General features: G+C 38.1%; 1 protein-coding gene across 5 annotated transcripts in view; it reads right to left on the bottom strand.

Annotated features, from left to right (window-relative positions):
* Positions 1 to 22,591, bottom strand: part of KCNIP4 (potassium voltage-gated channel interacting protein 4) — a 1,167,863-nt gene that overhangs the window by 133,428 nt on the left and 1,011,844 nt on the right. Inside the window, exon 2 of one of the 5 annotated variants that reach the window (XM_086705349.1) lies at positions 2,159 to 2,264. The exons of the other annotated variants lie outside the window; for them this stretch is intronic. Coding sequence (XP_086561475.1) covers positions 2,159 to 2,264 — 106 coding nt within the window. The remainder of the gene's footprint in view (positions 1 to 2,158; positions 2,265 to 22,591) is intronic. 5 annotated transcript variants of the gene reach the window in all.

Raw genomic sequence — 22,591 nt, 5'->3', positions numbered from 1 at the left:
GTTTGCAGTGAATTTCTGGTAAATTGGCAATTTTGATTCCAAGTTGATATGAGAAAAGCAATGGTTCTAATAAACATTTGCTGACAAATGGTGGCAATAAAAATGCCTGCAGCTTCAATATTGTGGAGGATTAGGGCTTTGCATTATTCTGGGATTATGGCCTTCTAGGTCGCTGATGACACGTTGTGTTTTTGTTTGTTAGATGGTGTGTGTAATGTGTGCAATGAGGGGAAAAATGATCAAAACAATGGATCTCAACCATAATTTAAATATACATAATTTAAATGTACATCAGATTGTCACTAATAAAAGTCATTTTGTCTTACCCTTGTTCTCCACAGAATGTTCTAGTAGGGTAGGGCTATTTTAAAGCTGCTATATCTCCCAGAACCAGAATAGGAACTGCCATATAATACATTTATGTTGAATGAATAAGTGAATTAAATCTTATTATCATGATATATTGTGTTTAACCAATGCCACTGAAATAAGATGGGTTTTGTTTTGTTTTGTTTTGTTTTTTGGTTTTTTTCATCCTGGGATTTTTGACTGGATGTATTTGGTCGTTTGAGGTGCTTACTATATTTTCTCCATTTGTGTTGTAGAGACTAATGTCATTTTAGGGTGTTCTCATTTTTCACATCACTAAGTCCATTAGTTCCTATAAAATGGTGCATCAGGATATAAAGAGAGCCAGCGAAGATAGGGATAATAGCCCCACACCTAGAAAAAGTTTTAGTCAGCTTCTTCATATTGTGTTTCCTAGCTATCAAAGAACACCGCCTTCTCTGTCTCATTCTAACAGTTGTTTGATGTTTGAAAAAAATTGTGCATGAAAGAATGTTGGTAAACAGAATATTTGTAAAGGTTTATTATAAATTATATATGGTAACCTTACAAAATAAATAAAGCATTTACTTTTGGCTAGCTCCTACTTTCTACTCCTTAAGAATGTCACAAAACTGGAGAGAAAGAGAAGACGGAGACAGTGAAAGTGAGCCTTCTGTGTGAACTCGGCTAGGTTAGGCACCCAGTTAGTTAATCAACACTAATCTCAATATTGCTGTCAAGGTGTTTTGCAGACCTGTTTACCATTTGCAATCAGTTGACTCTACATAAAGGAGGTTGTCCTAGATAACGTGGGCAGGATATCCAGTCCGAGTTTCCAGGCTGCCAGGCTGCCCTATGCATTTCAGACACGCCAGGCCACATGTGAACCAATTCTTTAAAGTAAATACTTTTAGGGGCACCTAAAACAGGCGTCTGAAACAATTCTTTAAAACTAACGTTTTTAGGGAGCACCTAGATGGCTCGTTTGGTTAAGTGTTGACTTCAGCTCAGGTCATGATCTCTTGGTTCATGAGTTCAAGCCCCGCATCAAGCTCCTTGCTGACAGCTCGGAGCCTGGAGCCTGCTTCGGGTTCTGTGTCTCCCTCTCTCTGCCCCTCCCCCACTTGCACTCTGTCTCTATCTCTCACTCTCAAAAACAAATAAATACTAAAATTTTTTAATAAACACTTTTATATACATGTTTCTGTGTATATGTATATATGTGCATACATATACGTATATGTGTATACACATATGTATATGTATGTGTGTGTATGCATGGTATATATTGATTCTATTTTTCGACAGAACCCTGACTGACACAGAGAGAGTGGACAAAGAAAATAACTTGTGTCTGTGTCAACGGTTTCCACTGTGTAGTAGTTTTTCTAATGTTGTGATGTTTCTGAGGTTTGGCATTATCTAAATTACACACCAAATGCATACACGGGCATCAGGAAATCTATTAGGTAATGCAGGTTGAAGTGCGCTCTGTCAACAAGTCAGGGGATAGGAATCCCAAGAGCCCTCCGAGTCTACTCACACCCTCTGTTCGCACACAGATTTCCAAGTGTTTTGAAGCCCAGGCTCTTGTCACTAACACTGTGCTGTTCGTCTTCCAGCATGTGCGCCTCCTAACTGCACAAAAGATCCCCTGGGTCTTTAGGTAAACAAGAGTGCATCAATACACTTGGTTTTGCATAATATAGCATACTGATTTTTTTTTTTTTTTTTTTTTTTTTTTTTTTAAGAAGCCAGAACTGCAGCGCATGCAGACCTACATGAAGGAAACAAACAGTTTGGAGGGGGAGAAAACAAACAAACAAACTTGCTTTGAACAGCAGGAGACGACGTTTTGGCAGCTGAGCAGGGCAAGAGCTTCATGAGTCGCTCTTTAATGCTGCGCTTGGTGCTGTTCTGGGCGTAGAGGAAACCTAGAACACAGGCGATCGGTGCTGTTAATGCTGTCTGCGGAGAGAAACGGGCATGCCGCACGGCCGAGCACAGGAAGCTGGGCAGGCAGGGTATGGAGGCAGCCATCTGCTCAGGCAATCACAGGCAGTGGGTTGGGACCCCGGAAGGAAAAAAATCAATCAATCCCTTTTTTTTTCCCTCCGTTTTTCTTATTTTTTAGGTTTTCTGTTCAAAACTTTCCGTCTGTTGCATTAAAGTGTATGGTGTGTTAGCAAGCGGGAATAGAATCTCGCCAGTATGTCTTTCCAGTAGTAAAGGGAAAATCTCCTGGCTTTTTCTTCTTTTTTTTTTTTTTTTGGCCTTAGATTGGGAAAAGCACTGAAAGAGTTAACTGGATTGAAATTTCTATATTCAAACGAGAGTTAAGGGCCTGCGTGACAATTTTCTGTTCTCATTGCTCCCCATCTTTGATTACAGAGGAGATAGATGCTCTGAATAAATCATTCACACTGCAATCACCTGTTAGTACCTTTGCCTTCCCTGAAAATGAGAAAATAGATGTCCTTGATATGCAGATTCATTAGCATAAGCTGCCATGCCCAGGGATGCAACAATCCTTCACATTTTTCACGTGTGGACATTAATGGACAGAATTACTCAAGCGGAGTAATTCCAAAAGAAGCAAGGTGTGTTCTCAAAATGTTAACCCAGGAATAGACGGAGCACTTCCGATGGCTGGGGAGGAATCAAGGAAGATCCACAGCACTTGGATGGTCAAGTTGGTAAATGCTTGAAACAACTCTGGGTGTCAGGAGCCACAGCTGCCCTGCTCAGCATCAGCTTGCCCACTCGGAGTGCCCAGAGCCTGAGTTTGCCTGTCGATGCATATATATTGTCCCCCCTCCAAATTAGTTCAGAAGGTGTTGAACATAAAGCGATAACAAGAGAATCCATTTAAATCTAGGCTAGACCGTCTTCCAATGGAATTGTAGAGCTCTGACCACAAGTCTACTAATTTATTTCCCTTTGGAGATGTGCGACCCCATCATCAGTGGGAACCGGGTAAAAACCTGATAGATCTTTTGTGATGGGGGATGACAGTGAACCAGTAGATACATAAATCAAATCATATCATTTCTCTGCTTAGAAGCCCTCTACAACCTTCACATTATCCTTAGGAACAAAACACACTTCCTACCGTGGACCCCAGTCTGGCTCTGCTGGCTCTGTCTCCCTCTTTGGCAAGATTTCCACCACCCTCTTGCACTGGACCATCAACCAATAACCAGGCTGTTCTTGCCTTTGTTGGAACACACAAAACAAATCTCTCCTCTGCCCTTGACACTTATAAGGTGTGAAATGTCTTGTTTCCTTGATATCCCAAGTGCTAATTGATGGCCTGGCACATAAGTGGAGATCAATAAATGTCTGACAAACGAGTGAATAAATTTACTTTCAATACCAAAACAAGACCTGATTTCATTTCCTTGATTAGTATATAAGTAAGCTTTTAAACTTGTAAAATAAATCTGATTTACATAAAGCAGACCATTTAGGTGGCTTCTCCCTTCTATATTTAAGAGGGACACATTCATCTAAGTGCTGTCTCCTTTGTAAACTTCTCTGGGTCAGTAGGATTTTGCTTGATTTTAGTGTCCCAAGTAGAATATTGTGCTTCTCTTTCTATGTGCCATTTCCAACCCCCCTTGCCATTGTATGTACAGTCCAGTGGCCCTCCACCAACTATCAACTTCAATAGGCCCATCCAGCCTTTAAAACTCAATTCAAACACACTTGCTTCCGGTAAACTTTCTCTGTCGTATCTCCAACCTTCCTGAAGGAAAGGACTTTTCCATCCTCTGTTCCATCTTCTCTGTTGCTCCTGTGCTGACACTCTATTATTCTGGGTACCACATCCTATTATAGAGTGAGACCCTATTATGATCAGGAATTAGCAAAGGTTCTACCAGTTATCAGCAGATGAGAGACTGTAGTTGTACCTCTTACCCAGCTCCTATACTTCAAGTTTGATTTCTTGATGTCCAGCCAAACTCCACAATCATCCCTGAAATTGAGGCAAACACTCAAGAAATATTTGCCATTTGCTCGATTTCCTCTTTTTCCCTTAGGTTCCGATACCTGCCAAGCTCACTCTATGTGACAGCTGCTGGACCCTCAGCTCTGGGTGTATGGAGGGATCTACCTGTTTCCTAAACATTCACAACTATTACTGGTCACTCCCTGACTCTACCCCAATTTGCTAATTAATGATGTTCTTCCTTGGAACATCTTTTGAAATTCTCTTGGAACTACAAGGTAGACAGGTTGCTGTTTCTAATCAGGAGTCAGACGTCCCAGACTTCAGTCCCTGTTTTACTATTTCAAGTTGAGTGACCTTGGACAGATAATTAAACTTCTTTGGGTTTTTGTCTTTTCTTTGTGAAACAAAAGGATTTATACTAAAGGATCTTGGTTGTAAGAACACAGTTTAAAGATCCCGTTTTGAAGTATATTTAAATAGAAATTGTGTATAATTTCTAACTTTTTTGTTTACCCCTGGTAGATGGATAAATCAACTTTTATTTGACTACAGACATTATTCAAATTCTCTAGGGGCTTTACCGTCCAAATAAATAGGAAAATGATTTATCATAAATGTTAAAAATAACATAAAATTTCCCAAAATATGTGGAAAGGCAAACATTTTAATTTAACTTAATTTAATTTAATTTAGTTTAATTTACTTTAATTTAATTTTATTTTATTTTATTTCCAGTGTAGTAAAAATACAGTGTTATATTAATTTCAGGTGTACAATACAGTGATTCAACAATTCCATATGTCACCCAGTGCTCATCGCAACAAGTGCACTCCTTAATCTACCTTGTTTTTACAGTGTTTTCTCCTCAATGAGAACTTTAGCTTCTGTAAGTCAGGATGCAGACATCATAAAACTTCCCCTATCTCCACCCCCTTCTCTGCTAAAGATCATTCTGCTCTTTTTCCCTTAAAGTGTAGTGGTTGAATGTTCAAGCACTGTATTAAAACAACCTGGATTCAGATCTCAGTACTTTATGGCACTGGGTAAGGTTACTGAATTTCTCTGAATCTCAGTTTCCTCATCAACAGAATGGATTAGTAATAGTCTCTATTAGAATCTAATGATATAATATAAAGCATCTAACACAGTGATTGTTCACAATGTACTTTCAATAGATGCTAGATATTAATTTTTTTTTTTTTTCAATTCTTTGGGTCCTCCTACCACAGGTCCTTTCCAGGTGCTATTACCTCTCACTGAACTTTTGTTTTACCTCCTTGTGGCTTTGATACCTCTTGTCATCTTTGAGATTTCAGGTCAATAATCGCTTTCTGAAAAACCCTGCATGATGAATGGAACTAGATTATGAACAGCTCTATTACATGCTCCTAGAGTTTCCTATATTTCTCTTTCATGGCATTATCATGAATATAATTAAAACAATTGATGACTCAATTATATATTTGACATATGTCTTCCTTACTGCAGTGTGAGATTGAAGATGTCTACTTCCAGCTTTAGAGAGTAAATGTTGATGAATGTGTTATCCCACTATAAGCATCCATAATACTGGTCAAGCCACATGAGGCAACTGTTCTCAAGTACTGAAAAACAAGCAATGTAGAACTGTAGTGCAAGAGAGAAAAGAAACCCAAGAGTTGAGTTCCACAAATGCCCTGTCTCTCTCTGCCAAGTGGCTTGTCCTTTCTATAGTTCCGAGAGGTGGAGATCATGCTTACTGAGATGAGATGGCAGACATCAGAATTCTGGACTCCTAAAGGGACTGGAATTTTCAGGAGAGGGTGTAGGAAAAGAGAGATTCTGCTATGTGTGTCAGAGGGGAGGATTTGTGTGAAGATTAAATGTGGGTCATTGTGATGGTTAATTTTGTGTTCAACTTGGCTAAGCTAATAGATGCCCAGATAGCTGGTAAAGCATCATTTCTGAGGGTATCTGTGAGGATGTTTCTGGAAGAAATTAGCATTCAAATTGGTAGACTGAGTGAAGAAAATCACCTTTACCAATGATAGTGGTCATCATCCAGTAAGTTGAAGGTTTGAATAGAACAAAAGGCAGAGGAGGGGTGAATTTGTTCTTTGCCTCATTTGGAACATCCATCTTCTACTGCTCCCAAACATTGGGGCTCCTGGTTCTCAGGCCTTTGGGTTTGGACTGGAACTATACCACCAATTTTCCTGGCCCTCCAGCTTGCAGATGGCAGATTGGGGGACTTCTTAGCCTCCATAATTGTGTGAGCCATTCTTTCATAATCAATCTCTTTCTTTGTATCTCTATCTATCTATCTATCTACCTATTTATCTATCTCCAATGGATTCTGTTTCTCTAGAGAAGCCTGCCTAATATAGTCACTGATCAAGGCCTGAGTGATGCATGTTCAGGATCAGACTCCATGATACTTAGGAGGCAGCAGCTGCTAAAGGACTGAGAATTGAATGGAAATACCAGAAGTCATGTCATGCTGGGAAATATTGAAATTCTGACTTCATTAAAAAAAAAGAAAAGAAAAGAAAAGAAAAATAAAAAGGAAAAGAAAAACAAAAGGAAAGGAAGGAATGAAGGAGTAAAGTGCAGTGCTGCATTAAATACCACTGGCATTCACTGGAGAGCTCAGAGACTATGTTCTTGGAGTAAGGATCATTTCCCAGGGTAAAGGCCACACCCCATGACTACATATAAAACCAAAATTAACCTATCCTAACAAACAGTAGAACGAAAGTTGGTAAGACCAAAAGGAAGTGCTAGTAACTATGGAATACCTTCCAGAAAATATTTGACACATTTGAAAAGAACATAACAAATTCCAAATTCCTTACAATGTATTGTAATAATGTCTGTCATGCTACCAAAAATGAACAAACATGTAAAGGAGCAGAAAAATGTGACCCATAATCAAGATTTTAAGAAAAACAATCGATAGAAATAGACTCTGGGATGACACAGATGTCAAAATGACATTAGCAAAAAAGATGGTCATAATCAGTAAATAGTTGAAAACATTTGGCAATAACATTAAAACTATAGAAAGGAAATAAATGAAGATTCTAAAAATGAGAAGTAAAATATCAAAAATATAAACACTTCTTTAGATGGACAACATCAGACAGGGACTACTGAAAAAAGATTTATGAGCTTGAATAAGATAAAAAATAAGATAAAAAGAGAGGAGTTTGAAAAAAGTGTCCCAAATATTCCAAATTTAGTTATGAACATTAATGTACAGATCCAGAAAGCTTTTTGAGCCATGATCTAAATACAAGATGACTCATGCATAGGCATATCACAAACTGGTAAAAAAATTAGAAAAAAAAACCTTAAAAAAACCCCCAAACCTAGAAGAAAAGGACATATTACATACAGAGGTAAAATAATATATGAGAATGGTTTCTCATCAGAAACAATAGAAGCCAGAAAACAATGGAATGAGTGCTGAGGGACTACAAAGACTTTCAACTCAGAATTCTATATTCAGTGAAAATAATCTTTTGAGAAGGACAGTGAAATAAAGACATTTTCAGATACAGTAAAGCTGAGAAAAGCCATAGCTACCAGAGCTGCATTACCAGAAGTACTAAAGGAATTTCTTCAGGCTTAAAGGAAATGACGTGGTATGAACATCTACAGGTAGAAATAAGTAAAGAGCAAAATGAAGGAAAAACTGAAAATATGTGAACAAATATAAAATAGTATCTTATTTCCTCTTATTTCCTTTGTATGAAACAAAAATAACTATTGTGGAGTTCGTTACATTTGTGGATATAAAATTTCTGACAATAGCAGAAGACATAGGAGAAGGTAAATGGAACTTTTACTGATAGTACATTTTACACTAAGTGGTACAATATTCATGCTAAGTAGTCTAATTAAGTGAAGGACACATATTACAAACTCTAGATGCTAGGGAAACAAGTAAATAATAGTAAAAGGAGGTACAGTTAAAAAGCCAATTGAGGAATTAAAATGGAATACCAAAAATATTCAGTTAGCCCCAAAGAAGTCAGGGACAGAGGAACAGAAAAGCATAGAGAGAGCATACTAACACAGCGGACTACATTCAACTGTATCATGAAATCAGAAACCAAGTCTGTCTTATCTACTACTGTATCCTAATTACCTTGCATAATGCTTATTATGTAAAAAGTGTTTAATCAATATCTGCTCAAAGAATAAACCAGACTATCTGTGTTATATGAAGGTCTCAAAATAAACAGATTAGCTGCACGTCTATACTTAGCAGATGCATTTAAAATCTGCATGGTGTATTTCCTCACAGTGTGTGAAGAGTCTCTTCCCCACACCCTAAACAGACGTCTGTGTAAAAAGGCTCTCCACTCAGGATGATTCTGGCTGCATTCCCCAGCCAATAGCACTAAAAGAAAATTAAGCATGAAGGTAGGTCATCAGGCAGAGAGCCTTAGTATGCAGGACATTTTACCCCCATAAATACTCTTTGATAGATTAAAAACCTGACATCACATAAATATTTATTCATTTATTTAAAAAGCATTTATCATAGCACTTGTGCTATAAACATTTAAATAACGTGTATCGTAGATCTGTGGATATATAGCAGTCATACGAGAAAAAGTCCCTGCTCTCCAGATTCCAACCATCTACATCAATTGTAAGACCTATTGCATTGCATGATTGATTTGTACGTTTCTTTCACTAAATCTCAAATGCACCGAAGAGAGAATTCTGTTCATTCATTAATTCGTTTATTCAAAAATCATTCATTGAGTGCCTACAATGTGCCAGACACTGTTCTGGGTGCTGGGAATAATGTAGTGAACAAAACAGACAAAATTCCCGCTTTTTTTCATCACACATTATAGTCAGGGAAAAATAATAAAAATAAATAGCAAAATATAAGGTTTGTCAGATAGAAAGCAGAGACTTCTGTTGGATGGGTTGGGAGGTGGGTGGGGTAAACTGGTACTTTTCAATGTGGTTGCCAGGGAAGGATTAAGTGGAGCGGTATTTGAGAAAACATATCTAATGAGATGAGACAGTTTCTTACTCTGTTTTGATTACTAGCATTATTATCAACTAGTGCAATGTATTACATATATTAGGCACTAATATATATTTGTTGAGTGATTAACTTTATTCATTAGTTTATTCAATTAATACTTATGGGCACCTACAATAGGCAGATTAATACCTTAAATTAATTGGCTATATAAACCTCGAGTCCAATGATCTATTCATAAATTCATTGCCTTAGAAATCAAAATTAAGTCAACTCCCTTATTCTTGCACTGAGAAGTCAAACCAAACTAGAGTTCCAGCACTTCAAAAATCCCGAAACAAAGTAATGCAAAAAGAATAAAAAGTAAGTGTGCCAATACATAGGCCACTTCAAATTGTGATATAACTGGATGAAATGCATTCATTTTTCCTGGTGGGAAAGGTTTCATCTTACAAAGCCTGACATTACTGAAAATCAATCAGCCCAGTACCAGGCTGGTTGCCCTGTATTTGTGACCCTCCAGATTTCAGGAGAGCTATGTGCCAGTGGTCATTTTTCACTGACTGCTTTTCCTGTTCCACAAGAAATACCACTACATGTAAATGTCAGGTTTCAGCGGTGAGTGATGGGTCATGAATTATGAATTCAACAAGTAATGATGTTGGTAATAGAAGTGGTAGTTTCACCACAATGAGAATTATGCTTATCTTTCTTCTTCCTGTAGCAAAAATGAGTATTTTCTGTGGCTTTGCATGGGAATAAAGGTTCCTACTCCATAATTCACAGCCCTGATCAGCTTCTATCTTGTGCTTTTGAATTATGGACAGTATTTTTCTTCCTAGATCCTCAGCCTGTGGGTGGCAGGAGGAGAAAAATATCTAATGATGTTTCCATAGACATGGTGTCTTCCCAGGAATCAAGAACTATGACCAAATCACCAGGAGTTCCAGTGGTACTGTGATCCCATCTGTGTCTCCCTCCTTTGAATCAGTGACAAGCTGATGTATGAACATTGACTTGATGTTGAGGCGACAGACTATTTTCTTGACTAGCTGCAAATGCGAACTATTCTGCCAGTGTGTTTATTTTTTAAATAAGTTATTTTTAAATAACTTTAAAGCTTATAAATACACACACATGCAGTTCATTTTGTATTTCCAAATTTATTCCTGAAAAAAACAGGGACCAGATAATTTGGGGTTCATACTCTGGTGATAATTCTTACTGAAAATTGCTGCCATCCATACCGATTGTTAATGATCCCGCAGTCACCCCGGAATGTAATTGTTCACCTTTAAGAAGGGCAGCATCAGGGTTAATGACTGAAAATGAGGAGGAAATAGCTACATTTAATTTGGAACTTTATGACTTTTGGAGGCAGAGCACTGACCTTCTTAATTGACCTGTTTTGTTTTCCCTGACTGTAAAAGAGTTACATTTTAGATAAAATCAGTTAATCCAGAAGAAAGAAGCTACAAGGTGCCTGAATTTGCTGGAAATAATCTACAGAATCTCAATGCAAATAGAGTAAATTTGCCTCTATTTAGGGCTGCTACTTGAAGACACCTGTTTCTCATAAAATGAATGCCAGTCTGTCTGTCAGCTGTTGGGGGTCTCTTCCGTGTCTCTCTCTGCCTCTGTTTTCTCCAGCTCCCCCTCTCCGTCTCTTCCTTAGCCTTGGTCACTTCCTTACCTCTGTTTCTCTGGCCCCAGGTTTCTCTCTCTTTGTCCTTCAATGTCTGTATTTGCACCTCTCCTTTATCTTTCTCTGCTCTATCTCTGTCTCTGTCTCTCTCTGCCTCTGGCTCAGTCTCTCAATCAAAACAGGGTCCCACTGAATCTTAACCTTTGTGTTGACTGCATGCCTCATGAAAAATTTAGAGAAAGCTTTATCTGAGTACAGGATAATTATTGTACATTATCATAGGCAAATATTAGTAAACAACTGGATGGTCAAGAGCTACAATGCTTTTTTTTTTAAGTTTATTTATTTTGGGAGAAAGAGAGAGAGCCGGGGAAGGGACAGAGAGAAGAGAGGGAAAGAGAGAATCCCAAGCAGGCTCCATGCTGTCAGTACAGAGCCTGATGCTGGGCTCGATCTCACCAACAGTGAGATTATGACCTATCTGAGGTCAAGAGTCGGGTGCTTAACAGACTGAGCCACCCAGGTGTCCTGAGCTGTGATGTTTCCTAAATGAGTACTAAGTGCTGGCAGTTGTCCACATGACTGCCCTATTCTTTTGGCAGAACTAGTCAGAGAATGCTAGCAGAAAACAGCACGGAAAAGGTGTCAGTTTTCTTTGGGTTCCTTTAAAATTCATCACTGAGGGGCACCTGGGTGGCTCAGTCGGTTGCATGACCGACCTCGGCTCAGGTCATGATCTCACGGTTTGTGGTTTGAGCCCCGCGTTGGGCTCTGTGCTGACAGCTCGGAGCCTGGAGCCTGCTTCACATTCTGTGTCTTCCTCTCTCTGTGCCCCTTCCCCACTCATGCTCTGTCTCTCTCTGTCTCAGAAATAAACAAACATTAAAGAAAAATTAAAAAAAAAATAAAATTCATCATTGAAACCCAATTTTCCTTTGTTCCTTTGCACAAATTACCAAAACTGCTTATGTGGTGAGATCTTTTGTGTGGGAGTTGGGAAATTATCTGGAATTCTCTGTGGGTAGGGCTTGCCCAGGACAGCACCAATTTATGACAATGGTCCTAACATTCCATCTGTTAGCAACCCCTCTTCGTATCCAAAGTGTTCCAATTTAAGATGATAAATTATATTAGCAACAACCAGTGAGGTCTGTTCCTGTAGAATAATGTGCAGTTATTGACAAAATGGCCACTTCATTACATGGTAAATAATGCAAACATGGAAATTCACTTTAAAAATAGCTATAATTAGCAGGAAAAATGAAACAGGGATCTAAAATGAAATTATTTGGATACAATGCAATCTTATTGTAATACTATATAGTATTTTTCAGCTTTCAAATGGAAGAAAATCCTGTCATACATGACAACATGGATGAGCCTTGAGGACATTAGGCTAAGTGAAATAATTTGTCACAGAAGGACAAATACTGCATGATTTCAACTTACAAAATAGATTAAAAGCTGAAAGGAGATTGGTGTTTGCCAGGGCTCAGGGAAGGTGGAAATCGGGAGATGTTTTCCGATGGGTATAAAGTTTCCGTTGTGCTAGAGGAATAACTTCTGCTCATGTTCTGTGTGACAATGTCTCTGGTCAGCAATACTGCATTTTGCATTTAAAAATTTTTAAGGGGTAGATCTCATGTTAAGCATTTTTACCAACATAAACAAATGTAAACAATTTGGGACAAATTGATTATAACATTTGTAGCAGAAAGACATGCTGCTTTGGAACCAGAAAGAAGTAATTCGAATCTAAGCTCTGCCACTTTTGTTTGTGAGACTTCGGACAAGTAATCTAAGCTCACTGAGCCTCTTTGACCTCACCTGGGTCACGCGCAGAATAATGCCAGGATTAACAGTAAAACAGGAAAGTTCTCTGAATTTCACTTGAACTCGATCATGCCCTTAGGAAAGAAGGAGATAAATGATGCCTAAAATGCAGTGTTATAACCCAACAATAAGAAGGACTTTCTATGTGCCAAGCACTTTACAAGCATTGTATCATTTAACCTGCACAAGAACTCCATGTGGCAGATAATAACATGATAGCCAGATGACAGCCAAGGGAATGAACGGTAGGGACATGCCTGCAGCTTTTAAGTGGCAGCCCAGGATGTCCACATGTCCATCTGTCTGAATCTGGGTCAGACATTCTGACTTCTCTACTAAACTAATAATGGCTCTAATAGATCATTGGGCTATTTCACTTACTGGGTCTGTGAAACCTTCTGCTATAGCATATTTGTTTCACTTTGTGGAATGGTTTTCTATTTCCTCCCCCATCCCCTCAGTTAGGCTTCTTAAATCATCCCATCTTGAATATAGTACTGAAAACTTGGTGACCTATGTTCCTTTACTAGAAATGCTGCCTCTAATTCTATTTGCTTTAGGACATCTATCAAACTCCTTGTGGTATTAAAAAATAATAATGCAGTTGAAGAGAAAGCTGCACGAGGAGATCCAATTTCTTCATCTGAAAAATGGGGCTAATAATATGTGACATTTACTAATCTCAAGGAAGTTAGGAGATGGATGAAGTAATTGTTTCTGCAAAACCTTCAAATGCTAGAAGAAATAACATATAATCTGTTATGACTTCCAATGTGAAACACTACTTTCCTATTCTTTTGGGTCACTGTATGTAATCTTCGTTCAAAACTGCATTTATTCTGTAAAATTATTTGTTCTTTAATCTAACCAATAGATATCTATTGAATATATTATAAGGCAGACCCTGTGTTAGGCACTTGGGATGATAATCAGATATAATATGCATTAAAGCTCAGGTGTTTACGATTTTGTGAATACCAATTAATTGGCCCTGGCTACCCATTAGAATCGCCAGGGTGGCTTAAACATTAGCTATGCCTGATCACTCCTGACCAAGTGAATCGGCTAACTCAAATGGGCCCTAAGAAAGAAGGCCATATGAAGATGGAGGTAGAGACTGGATTACTGTAGCTACAAGCCGAGGAATGCTAGTGATTGCCATCAACCACCAGAAACTAAAAGACATGCATGAAATAGATTCTTCCTCAGAAACTCCAGGAGGAACCACATTTGCTGCCACCTTAATTTCAGATTTTTGGTTTCCTAAACTGTGAGAGAATACCTTTTCATTATTTATAGTATTTTTTTTTTGAGAGAGAGAGAGAGGTGGAGGGCACCAGTGAGTGAGGGTCAGAGAAAGAGGGAGAGGGAGAGAGATAGAGGGAGGGGGAGACAGAGAGGCAGAGACAGAGACAGAGGGAGAGAGAGAGAAGTGGGGCTCACCCAGGGCTTGTGTTTTACCTGAAGCAGGGCTCGAGCTCACCCACTGTGGGACTCGAACTCATGAACTGAGATCATGATCTGAGCTGAAGTCAGATGCTTAATGACTGAGACACTCAGGCACCCCCACTATTTGTAGTAATTAATTACAGAAGCCATAAGAAACTAATACAGAAGTCAATTAACAAATTTTCAAGAATGTCAGAAAAAATCATATAGTATCATGGCCATATATTCATCCTCTAGGACACTTCCTTTGTCTATGGAGTTCTTCAAAATATAAGACATGGTGCTCTTAATAGCACTGATTAATAGTACTTCTTAATAGTACTGATATGTTTTTGCAAACTCCCACTAAGCATGTTTATCCTAGGTGAATTAATTTATGACACGCTATGATTGAGTGGATTTCTCCCTTTTGGAGATGATATGTTCTATATTCTGCAGTCAGGGTTTTGGGTAAATCTCTGCTGAGGATAAGCATTTACAGAGACCTAAACTAGAAGTGAGGATCTCTGCTTCCTTCTCAAGTTAATTAACTAATGAGATATGTACTGAATATCACATGATTTTCCATATCATCTAGACCAATAGCCAGACTCCTTACAACGACCTACAAAGTGTGCACAGTCCTCCCACCAAAGTTTATTTGTCTATCTTATCTCCTATTTCACTCTTCTCATTCTGAACTTGCCACTGACTGGTCTCTGCTCCTGTAATATCTCACCTCAAATATCTTCACGATCACTCCCTCACCTCCAAGTCTCTACTCCCAACGCAGCCAACACAGTGAGACCTCCTTGGCCGTCCTATTGAAACCAGAACTGTCACGCAACTCCCTATTCCTCTTTCCTGCTTTACTTTACCCCACCGATCGGTTTATTACATGGGCTGATTTGTGTCTCCCACAAATTCAGATGTTGAGGACATAACTCCCAGTATCTCAGAATGTGACTGTATTAGAGACAGAGCCTTGAAAGAAAGAATTAAGTTAAAATGAGGCCATTGGGGTGGGCCGTAATGCAGTCTGACTGGTGTCCTTAGAAGAAAAGGAAGAGACTTCAGGGATGTGTTGAGCACAGAGGAAAGGGCATGTGAGTATACAGAGAGAAGGCATTCATCTGCAAGCTCAGGAGAGAGGCCTTGGGAGAAAGCAAACTGTTGACACTTTGATCTTGAACTTCTAGCCTCCAGAGCTATGAGAAAATAAATTTCTGTTGTTTAAGCCACCCAGTCTTTTGTTATGGCAGCCCTGGGAAACTATTACAGTTAATCATAAAAATCTATTGTCTAACCTGGAACACCACTGAAAATAAAAGGGGGCATTATGATAATGATACCAGGACAATTGACATAAACAGTGACTTTCCAGGTACAGCAGCACGTTCGTAGCCCTATCCATAGTGCCTGTCACTGTTAATATACAATGCACTTTAGTTATATGTTTATTGTCTGCCTGACTCCACTAGATAGTAAATTCCTTGATGGCATGGGTTTTCTGTTTTTACTGCTTTATTCCCAGTACCTAAGTGTATGGCATATAGTTGATTCTCAATTAAAAATAGGCTGAATAAATAAATGTAAACTGTAGTTGAGTGGCTGATGCCCACGGATCTGTATGTAAGACTTTATACACAAGATCGTAGTGTGATTACCAATTATTTTGTATCTGCTACATGCTAGGCCGAGTGCTAGGCATCTTATATATGTTATCCCTCATCCTTTTTTGTAAGGATTTTGTAAGCTAGGTTTGATCCCTATTTTATACTCCAAAACCTAAATATATCAGAGATTTTAGGTCACTTCTCTATCCCTCAGCAAGTAGGTAAGGATTTAAACTCAGGTCTGCATCTCCTAATACAGAAAAGATATTTGCACATTCTCAGCAGTTAGAAAAGAACACAGATGCAGATTTCCAACTCAACAAGTCCATTGAAATGGTCAATATGCATGAGTCACAATATTGTACATGTCGAGGTAGAAGTGATATCTACAAATTATATCAATGTGGGTTCAGAGTAAGTCATGTGGAATTAAACTGTGTAAGTGGAAAGATTCCCTAATACTTTAATCCTAAATTCTCTATCAGCACTACAGAAAAATCAAGAGCAACAAATCAATGTCCCTAAGATGGATATGAGTAGCTCTCCCTGCTAATTTATTTTTAGTAACTAATGCTTTAGATTGACACACCATGTAAAATACTGTCCTTGAAAACAGGCAGCTTTGTCTGATGCTTAGGATTTTTATTTATTAGAAACTGAGCCAGGAAAATCTGATGTTAAAATTTATCACCGCAGCTGAAGGGCTATGTCCTGCTAAAGAAAATTAATTGTATGCCAATTTGGCAGATGTTGTCTGATACCTTTTTGTAAGTAACCATCTTGACCACATCAAAATGTTACTTACCTAAGAGAATGCTTTGAGTTACCCTTCCATAAAGTGTAGTCACATTTTGCATGCAAATTTGAAATAATACTGTATAAGTAATAAAGTCTCACACTATGTGAAATTTTAAGGTAAGGCAATACTCAAATTTTTGTTACACTTGTTAAGAATTTCATAACTTCAAAGCTGGCAGGCTGAATGAATGGTGAGCTAGCAGGATAAGGCAATATTCTTTAATGCTTGTAATAGAAACCCTGGTCATTCTTTTTAGCCATATGGAAACATCTAATTAAGACTTTAAATTGCTTGAGGTCCTCAAGAACATGTTCTTCAAATGAAGTATAATCCCTCTGTAATTCACATTAACCAATGTGCATCCCAAATACAGTAGGATAAAAATTTTAATCCTGAAAATCCTAGCATTACTTAATTTAATTCTACAAATGTCTGTTCCTGCTTTAGTTTTATTAAATGCTCCTTGATGCTTTCTCTTCCTAGGGATCATAGGATTTTATTGAAAAGAAGGTAAATTTTGATAGATAAAAGTAAAATAATTTAGAAAAATCACTTTACTCTGGAGGCCGATCTTGTGCCTCTCTCTATGATTCAGAACTCCTGACACTGTATTGAATGTATTAGATTCTCTGGATCTTCCAGATCTCCGTGGACTCCATATAGGACTGCTTAGTAACCCCAAACCATCATATTTTAGAAATTGGCTATGGCCAAATATTATAAAGTCATTATAAATACTGTTTTATATAAGCTTCATCCAAATCATTTACCAAGGAAGAAACTGAACTCAATAACTTTTTAGTTTGCCCAAGATCAGAAGCCTAAAAACTAATGGAATGGGTGTATGAACCTGGACTGTCTGAATACTAAGGTCACACATTTACTATTTATGATTCATTCATCTTTGTCTCCCACAAGTCATGCACGAAGCCCAGCATCAGCTGTTTAACACATATTTGTTAAATGAATGAATAGATGCTGGTTGAGTTCCACAGGAAAAAGGGAACTCCTTTATTTATGAGTAAATCATGACTTTTTCAAGGTTTCCAAAAAACAATTGGCATTTTCACAATTAGCATTTTCATAGGGACAATCTGAGATGCCAGATCCTGGCAAACCTGTCACGCGTAGTCAAGGGTGTTTAGAAAGCTGAGTCTTGAGACTTTGCAGAGACTGCCCTTACTTGGTGGCCCTCGGTGTTAGGCTGTGATTGATGGAATTAGGGGGGAAGCAAGGGGAGGTGCTGATGGTAGGAAACCCACATTGTCAACAAACTTGAATAACTTCAGATAACAACACTGTTAAAACACACTCAGATCACTCCCAGGAACAGACCAGAGTCATGAAATTAAGATAAGATCCATAGGGAGTGTGTGTAATACTGTCCTCTCAGGCTACAATTTCATAGGAAGCTTGTAAAAACAGCTTTGTGGATAAGGAATTATGGGTCCTATCTTATTCTTTGAGTGATTAAAGCCATTGAATTCAATGTGACCTCAGGATCACATGTGTACAGAACCGAGCAGAAAAATTTGTCTGATAAATGTTTTAATAGGCAAGATAGATCTGAGGTTCAGGTAGGCTTTGGGGAGAACATTGAACTAATCAGATTTGAGCTTCATGTTAATGATAGTAACGGCTGCCTTTTTATTTATTTTTTGAGCACTTAAACACATTTTTCAATGTTTATTTCTTTTTGAGAGAGACAAAGAGAGCGCAAGCAGGGGAGGGGCAGAGAGGAAGGGAAACACAGATTCTGAAGCAGGCTCCAGGCTCTGAGCTGTCAGCACAGAGCCCCACGCGGGGCTCCAACTCACGAACAGTGAGATCATGACCTGAGCCGAAGTCAGATGCTACCAAGCTCCCCATTATTTTTTGGGCACTTTAAAAAGCTCTATCTAATTTGATCATCAAAAACAGTTGTGTGAGATAAGCTTGTTTGGTACTATAGCCTATAATTTACAAATGAGAAATTTCAGGAAGCTTAGAAAATGTACAGCTCAACAGCTGCCTGGCTGAGATTCTGTTCCAGATCCTCTCAAACAGGGTTGCTCTTTTCCAGTATGTTCTTGCTACTTAAAATGTATTCAGAATCTCAGCATCATCTGGGAGCATGTTAGAAATGCACAATCTTCCGACCCATCCCTGAGCTACTGAGTCAAAATTTGCATTTTAATAAGATTCTCAGGTGATTGGTATGCGCTTTATATCGTGAAAGACATCTTATACATTATGCTGTATTACTCATCCGGAATGCCTCTAGTTTGGGAATCTTATCTCAATTTGTTACGAAGGAGGGTAAGTGAAGGCACAATCATAAGAATAAGTGACCGATCTCTGAATCTTCTCAAAACATAATCAGATTTAAATATTGATGGCACCAATGATATTAATATAGTATGGGTTAAGATTAGAGACTCTGAACACTGCTTTTGCCATTTACTGTGAAGCTTTGGCAACATTTTTTAACTCTTGAAGCTTCAGTTCCTCCTCTGGAAGTGAGGGTAACAAGCACACCAACCTCATGAGGTTGTTGTGAACATCATCATATGAGTCTTCAGAGCTGATACTTGAGGAGTACACAGTAATGCTCATTATTTTAAGCACGGTACACAACAGAGATTCACTCTAGCTGTCAATCTTACCAAGGAAAAAACTTCCAAAGAGTTTCTCTTGGTTTTTCATTAAGTCAATCCTTTGCACACTATCAAGGAGACTCCCTTCCCATTGACTCTGATCTACGGAATTCTGCCAAGAGGCACAAGTTCATCGTGGTTTCCAGTGAATTGCCCCAGAAGGAACCCTTGCACATTTTCTAGTCTTTTCATCCCAGGGATTGTTCATTTTTGTCCACATTCTAACAAGCCAAAATTTTATATAATGGGGTAATGTGAGTTCTTCCTTTTTGGGACCTGAAAATCTGGCCCTTCTAGGGTTTCATAAACTTTTAAAAAATTATTCTTAAAATCCATGGAATAACTGAGAAGAAATTTGGATAAATTCTCTATGGGGTCTGGACATAAGAGGATAGAGGAGGGTTTGTCTATGCTGGAGTGCTCAGAGATCCAGGGACACTATAGGGATTGAATTCTAGGAAAGGAGCTGATCACAGCAGAGTTAGCTGACAACTAGGAACCATGGGGTCCTCAACTCAGTCCCCCAGCTCCATTCTGCTGGTGCATCGGGGTATTTTATAGTAAAGGTACTAAGAATAAACCAACTGGCTGTGTTGTCTCTAGTACATGCAGAGGTAGTATGAAGAACTTTTATTCCACATGAGACAAGAAACATGGAAAATGCCTTACTAAAATGTGCTTAGCAGGATGAGTCATTATTAATTAAAATTGTGTGCTTTTTCTCATGTGGAAGGAATTTCATAATCTCAAAATGTGTGGTGTGCTATTTAAAATTAAATATCAGAAATGACTAGGGTAAAAACATAGGCTAATACCAATACGCTGTTACTGGATACAGAATCATTACTCTTTATAGTGCTAGCAAATCCTCACAAGGTTGGGAGAAGGATCTGAAAACACTAGGAACTGTCAAAGGCATGCAATGAACTTAACAATGCAAAATGAAATGTAAGTGGAGTATCTTAATTCTTCTTCTTGTTCTTCCTACTGAACAACAATACCGTATCTTTCTGTGGGTTTTTGTTTTGCATCAATACTTGATCTGGCACTCCCAATTTCCTGCTGATTTTCACTGGACAAATATTAACAGAGGGGATGAGTGCCATGGCAGGAATTTAAAGCCCATCTTCCTCCTCTTCCTGGTTTGCTCATTCCGACACAGCCCGGTGCCTTCCTCCTACTGGAGGACTTTGTGGTTTCATGAGCCAAAGGAAAGGAAAGCAGTCTTTTTTTCTTCATCATGAACTTTAAGAATGTGAGTAAAAAATGATGTCACAGATTTTTTCTAAGTCTTCAAAGATGAAGTTTTTATTTTTAGTTGGAAAAGAGTTATTTCTTGAAAAATGAAGTAAAACAGATTCAAATTTTAAATATGTATGTCTCCGTATATTTTATTTATTTTTTCTACATTTTTAAATGTTTATGTTATTTTGAGAGAGAGAGAGAGAGAGAGAGAGAGAGAGAGAGAGAGAGAGAGCATGAGCTGGGGAAGGCCAGAGAGAGGGGGGCACAAAGGATCCCAGGTAGGCTCTGGACTGACAGCAGAGAGCCCAAAGTGGGGCTCAAACTCATGAACCCTGAGATCACCCAGGTGCCCCTGTCTCCATATTTTTAAAGAGCTGAGAGCCATCTTCAAATCATTATAAATTAGTCAATACATAGTTTCACCTGCATGCTCTTTTAGTTGTGGCTTCTTTCTTAGCTGAATTTGAAGTATCTTCCTTCATTTTTAAAAATCTTTAAGAATTCATTTTTACCTTTCACCTTATTGAGATTTTATTTTTTTTTATAGTGTGCCTTTGGTTGCTTATTTTTAACTGAAAAATTACTATGCTTTATCACATCAAGTTTAATTTTATCCTTTTACTGCTTTACTTGGGTCTATTTATTTATTTATTTATTTTGGTCCGGTTTCTAATCATTTTTCAACATATTTTATTCTATTTTAAAAGTTTTGCCTATTTTTCCTTTTTTGGTTTTCATAGCTTATGTATCATCCATATTTCTTATTTCTACCTTATATTTACTGTTCTTAGTAAGACCAGGCTTTTAGTAACTTAAGTTGCTCTCATTTTAATTGAGTTTTTGATTGTTTCAGTTTTTTGTTTTTTGTTCTTTTAGATTTTAAAAGCCTTTTTATTTTGGAAATATTAACATCTATAACTCAACTTTTATCATCTTACAAGATTTTAAGCTAATTTTCTTCTGTTGAGTGTTATATTTAATTTTAATTCTAAATTCACAATGGTCGGCAGGAAGAGTGATTATAAAAGTGGCATCTGGCCTAGAAACTTTGATCTGAACAAGAGTGTTTGTGTCTGGGTGGAACTTTCTCTTGTTTATTTTTCCTCCATGAGAGAGGTGGCTCAAGCCTTTTTCGCTCTCATTGGCTCTCCATTACCTGGCTCATAGGGGGCACTTAAAAACCTATAAAGGATAATAATGATTTATAATGATTATTAAGGATTATATGAGTCTATTGACAAAAACAGCAATTTACTAGTACTGCGTGTCAGACTTTCTCCTGAGGACCTTCCATGCAGTAACTAAATCTTCCCAACAACCCTTCAAAATATCACCCCAACCTATAGATGAGGACATTGAGACCTGGGGTGATATTAAGTGGTCTGCTGGGGTCACTGAGTTAGTAAATTGGTACAGCCAAGACTTGAACCCTTGTAATCTATCACCAGATCCAGGGCCCTTAACAATCATTTGCCCAATGTCTGGCATATCATGTACCAACTGGTTAATAAGAGGCAGATACCATGGGGAGGATATCTCTAAACAGACTGTCATGCAATCACTACCTAAGACACACCAAAGATATGCGGCCTCATAAATCTATGCAGGCAAGCTAAACTAAGAAAGAAAAGCCTGGAGCTTATCTAGAAAATTCACGACCAACTGGCAATACCTTTAATTGCCTGAGTTGATTACTTTGAGCAGACTGTCATCAGCCCTTCCCTGCCCTGAGGCAGTCCTTGCTGTCCCACTCTATTAGATTATCAATTTTAAATGAAACACAGCAGGTGGTGGCTGACTCTCCTTGGATGGGCTCCTCTCAGTTTGCCAAAGATTTATGGAAGCAGTATTTTAAAAAATCACATTTACCCACTGAGCTAATTTCCTTCTCAGTTAGAATTCCATCATTCTAGTCCAAAGAGTAAAAAGTAAATGGAGAACTTAATCAGCTAAACATAGAACTTTCTATATTTATGTATATATGTTACCTTTGTCTAGCGGAATAACTCTCTGTTCCCATAGTTAAGCTATTCTCACAGAGTTAAGATTCAAGAATCAAAAAATAAAAATAAAAAAAAGTTCTCCTATATGCTTGATTTTATAGAATGTTGATT

Source organism: Puma concolor, chromosome B1 (genome assembly GCF_028749965.1).
Source record: "Puma concolor isolate L17-30 chromosome B1, mPumCon1.1.hap2, whole genome shotgun sequence".
In the NCBI taxonomy this organism is placed as follows: Eukaryota; Metazoa; Chordata; class Mammalia; order Carnivora; family Felidae; genus Puma; species Puma concolor.
The sequence above is the reverse complement of the archived record's forward strand: the minus strand, read 5'-3'. Positions and strand labels throughout refer to the sequence as shown.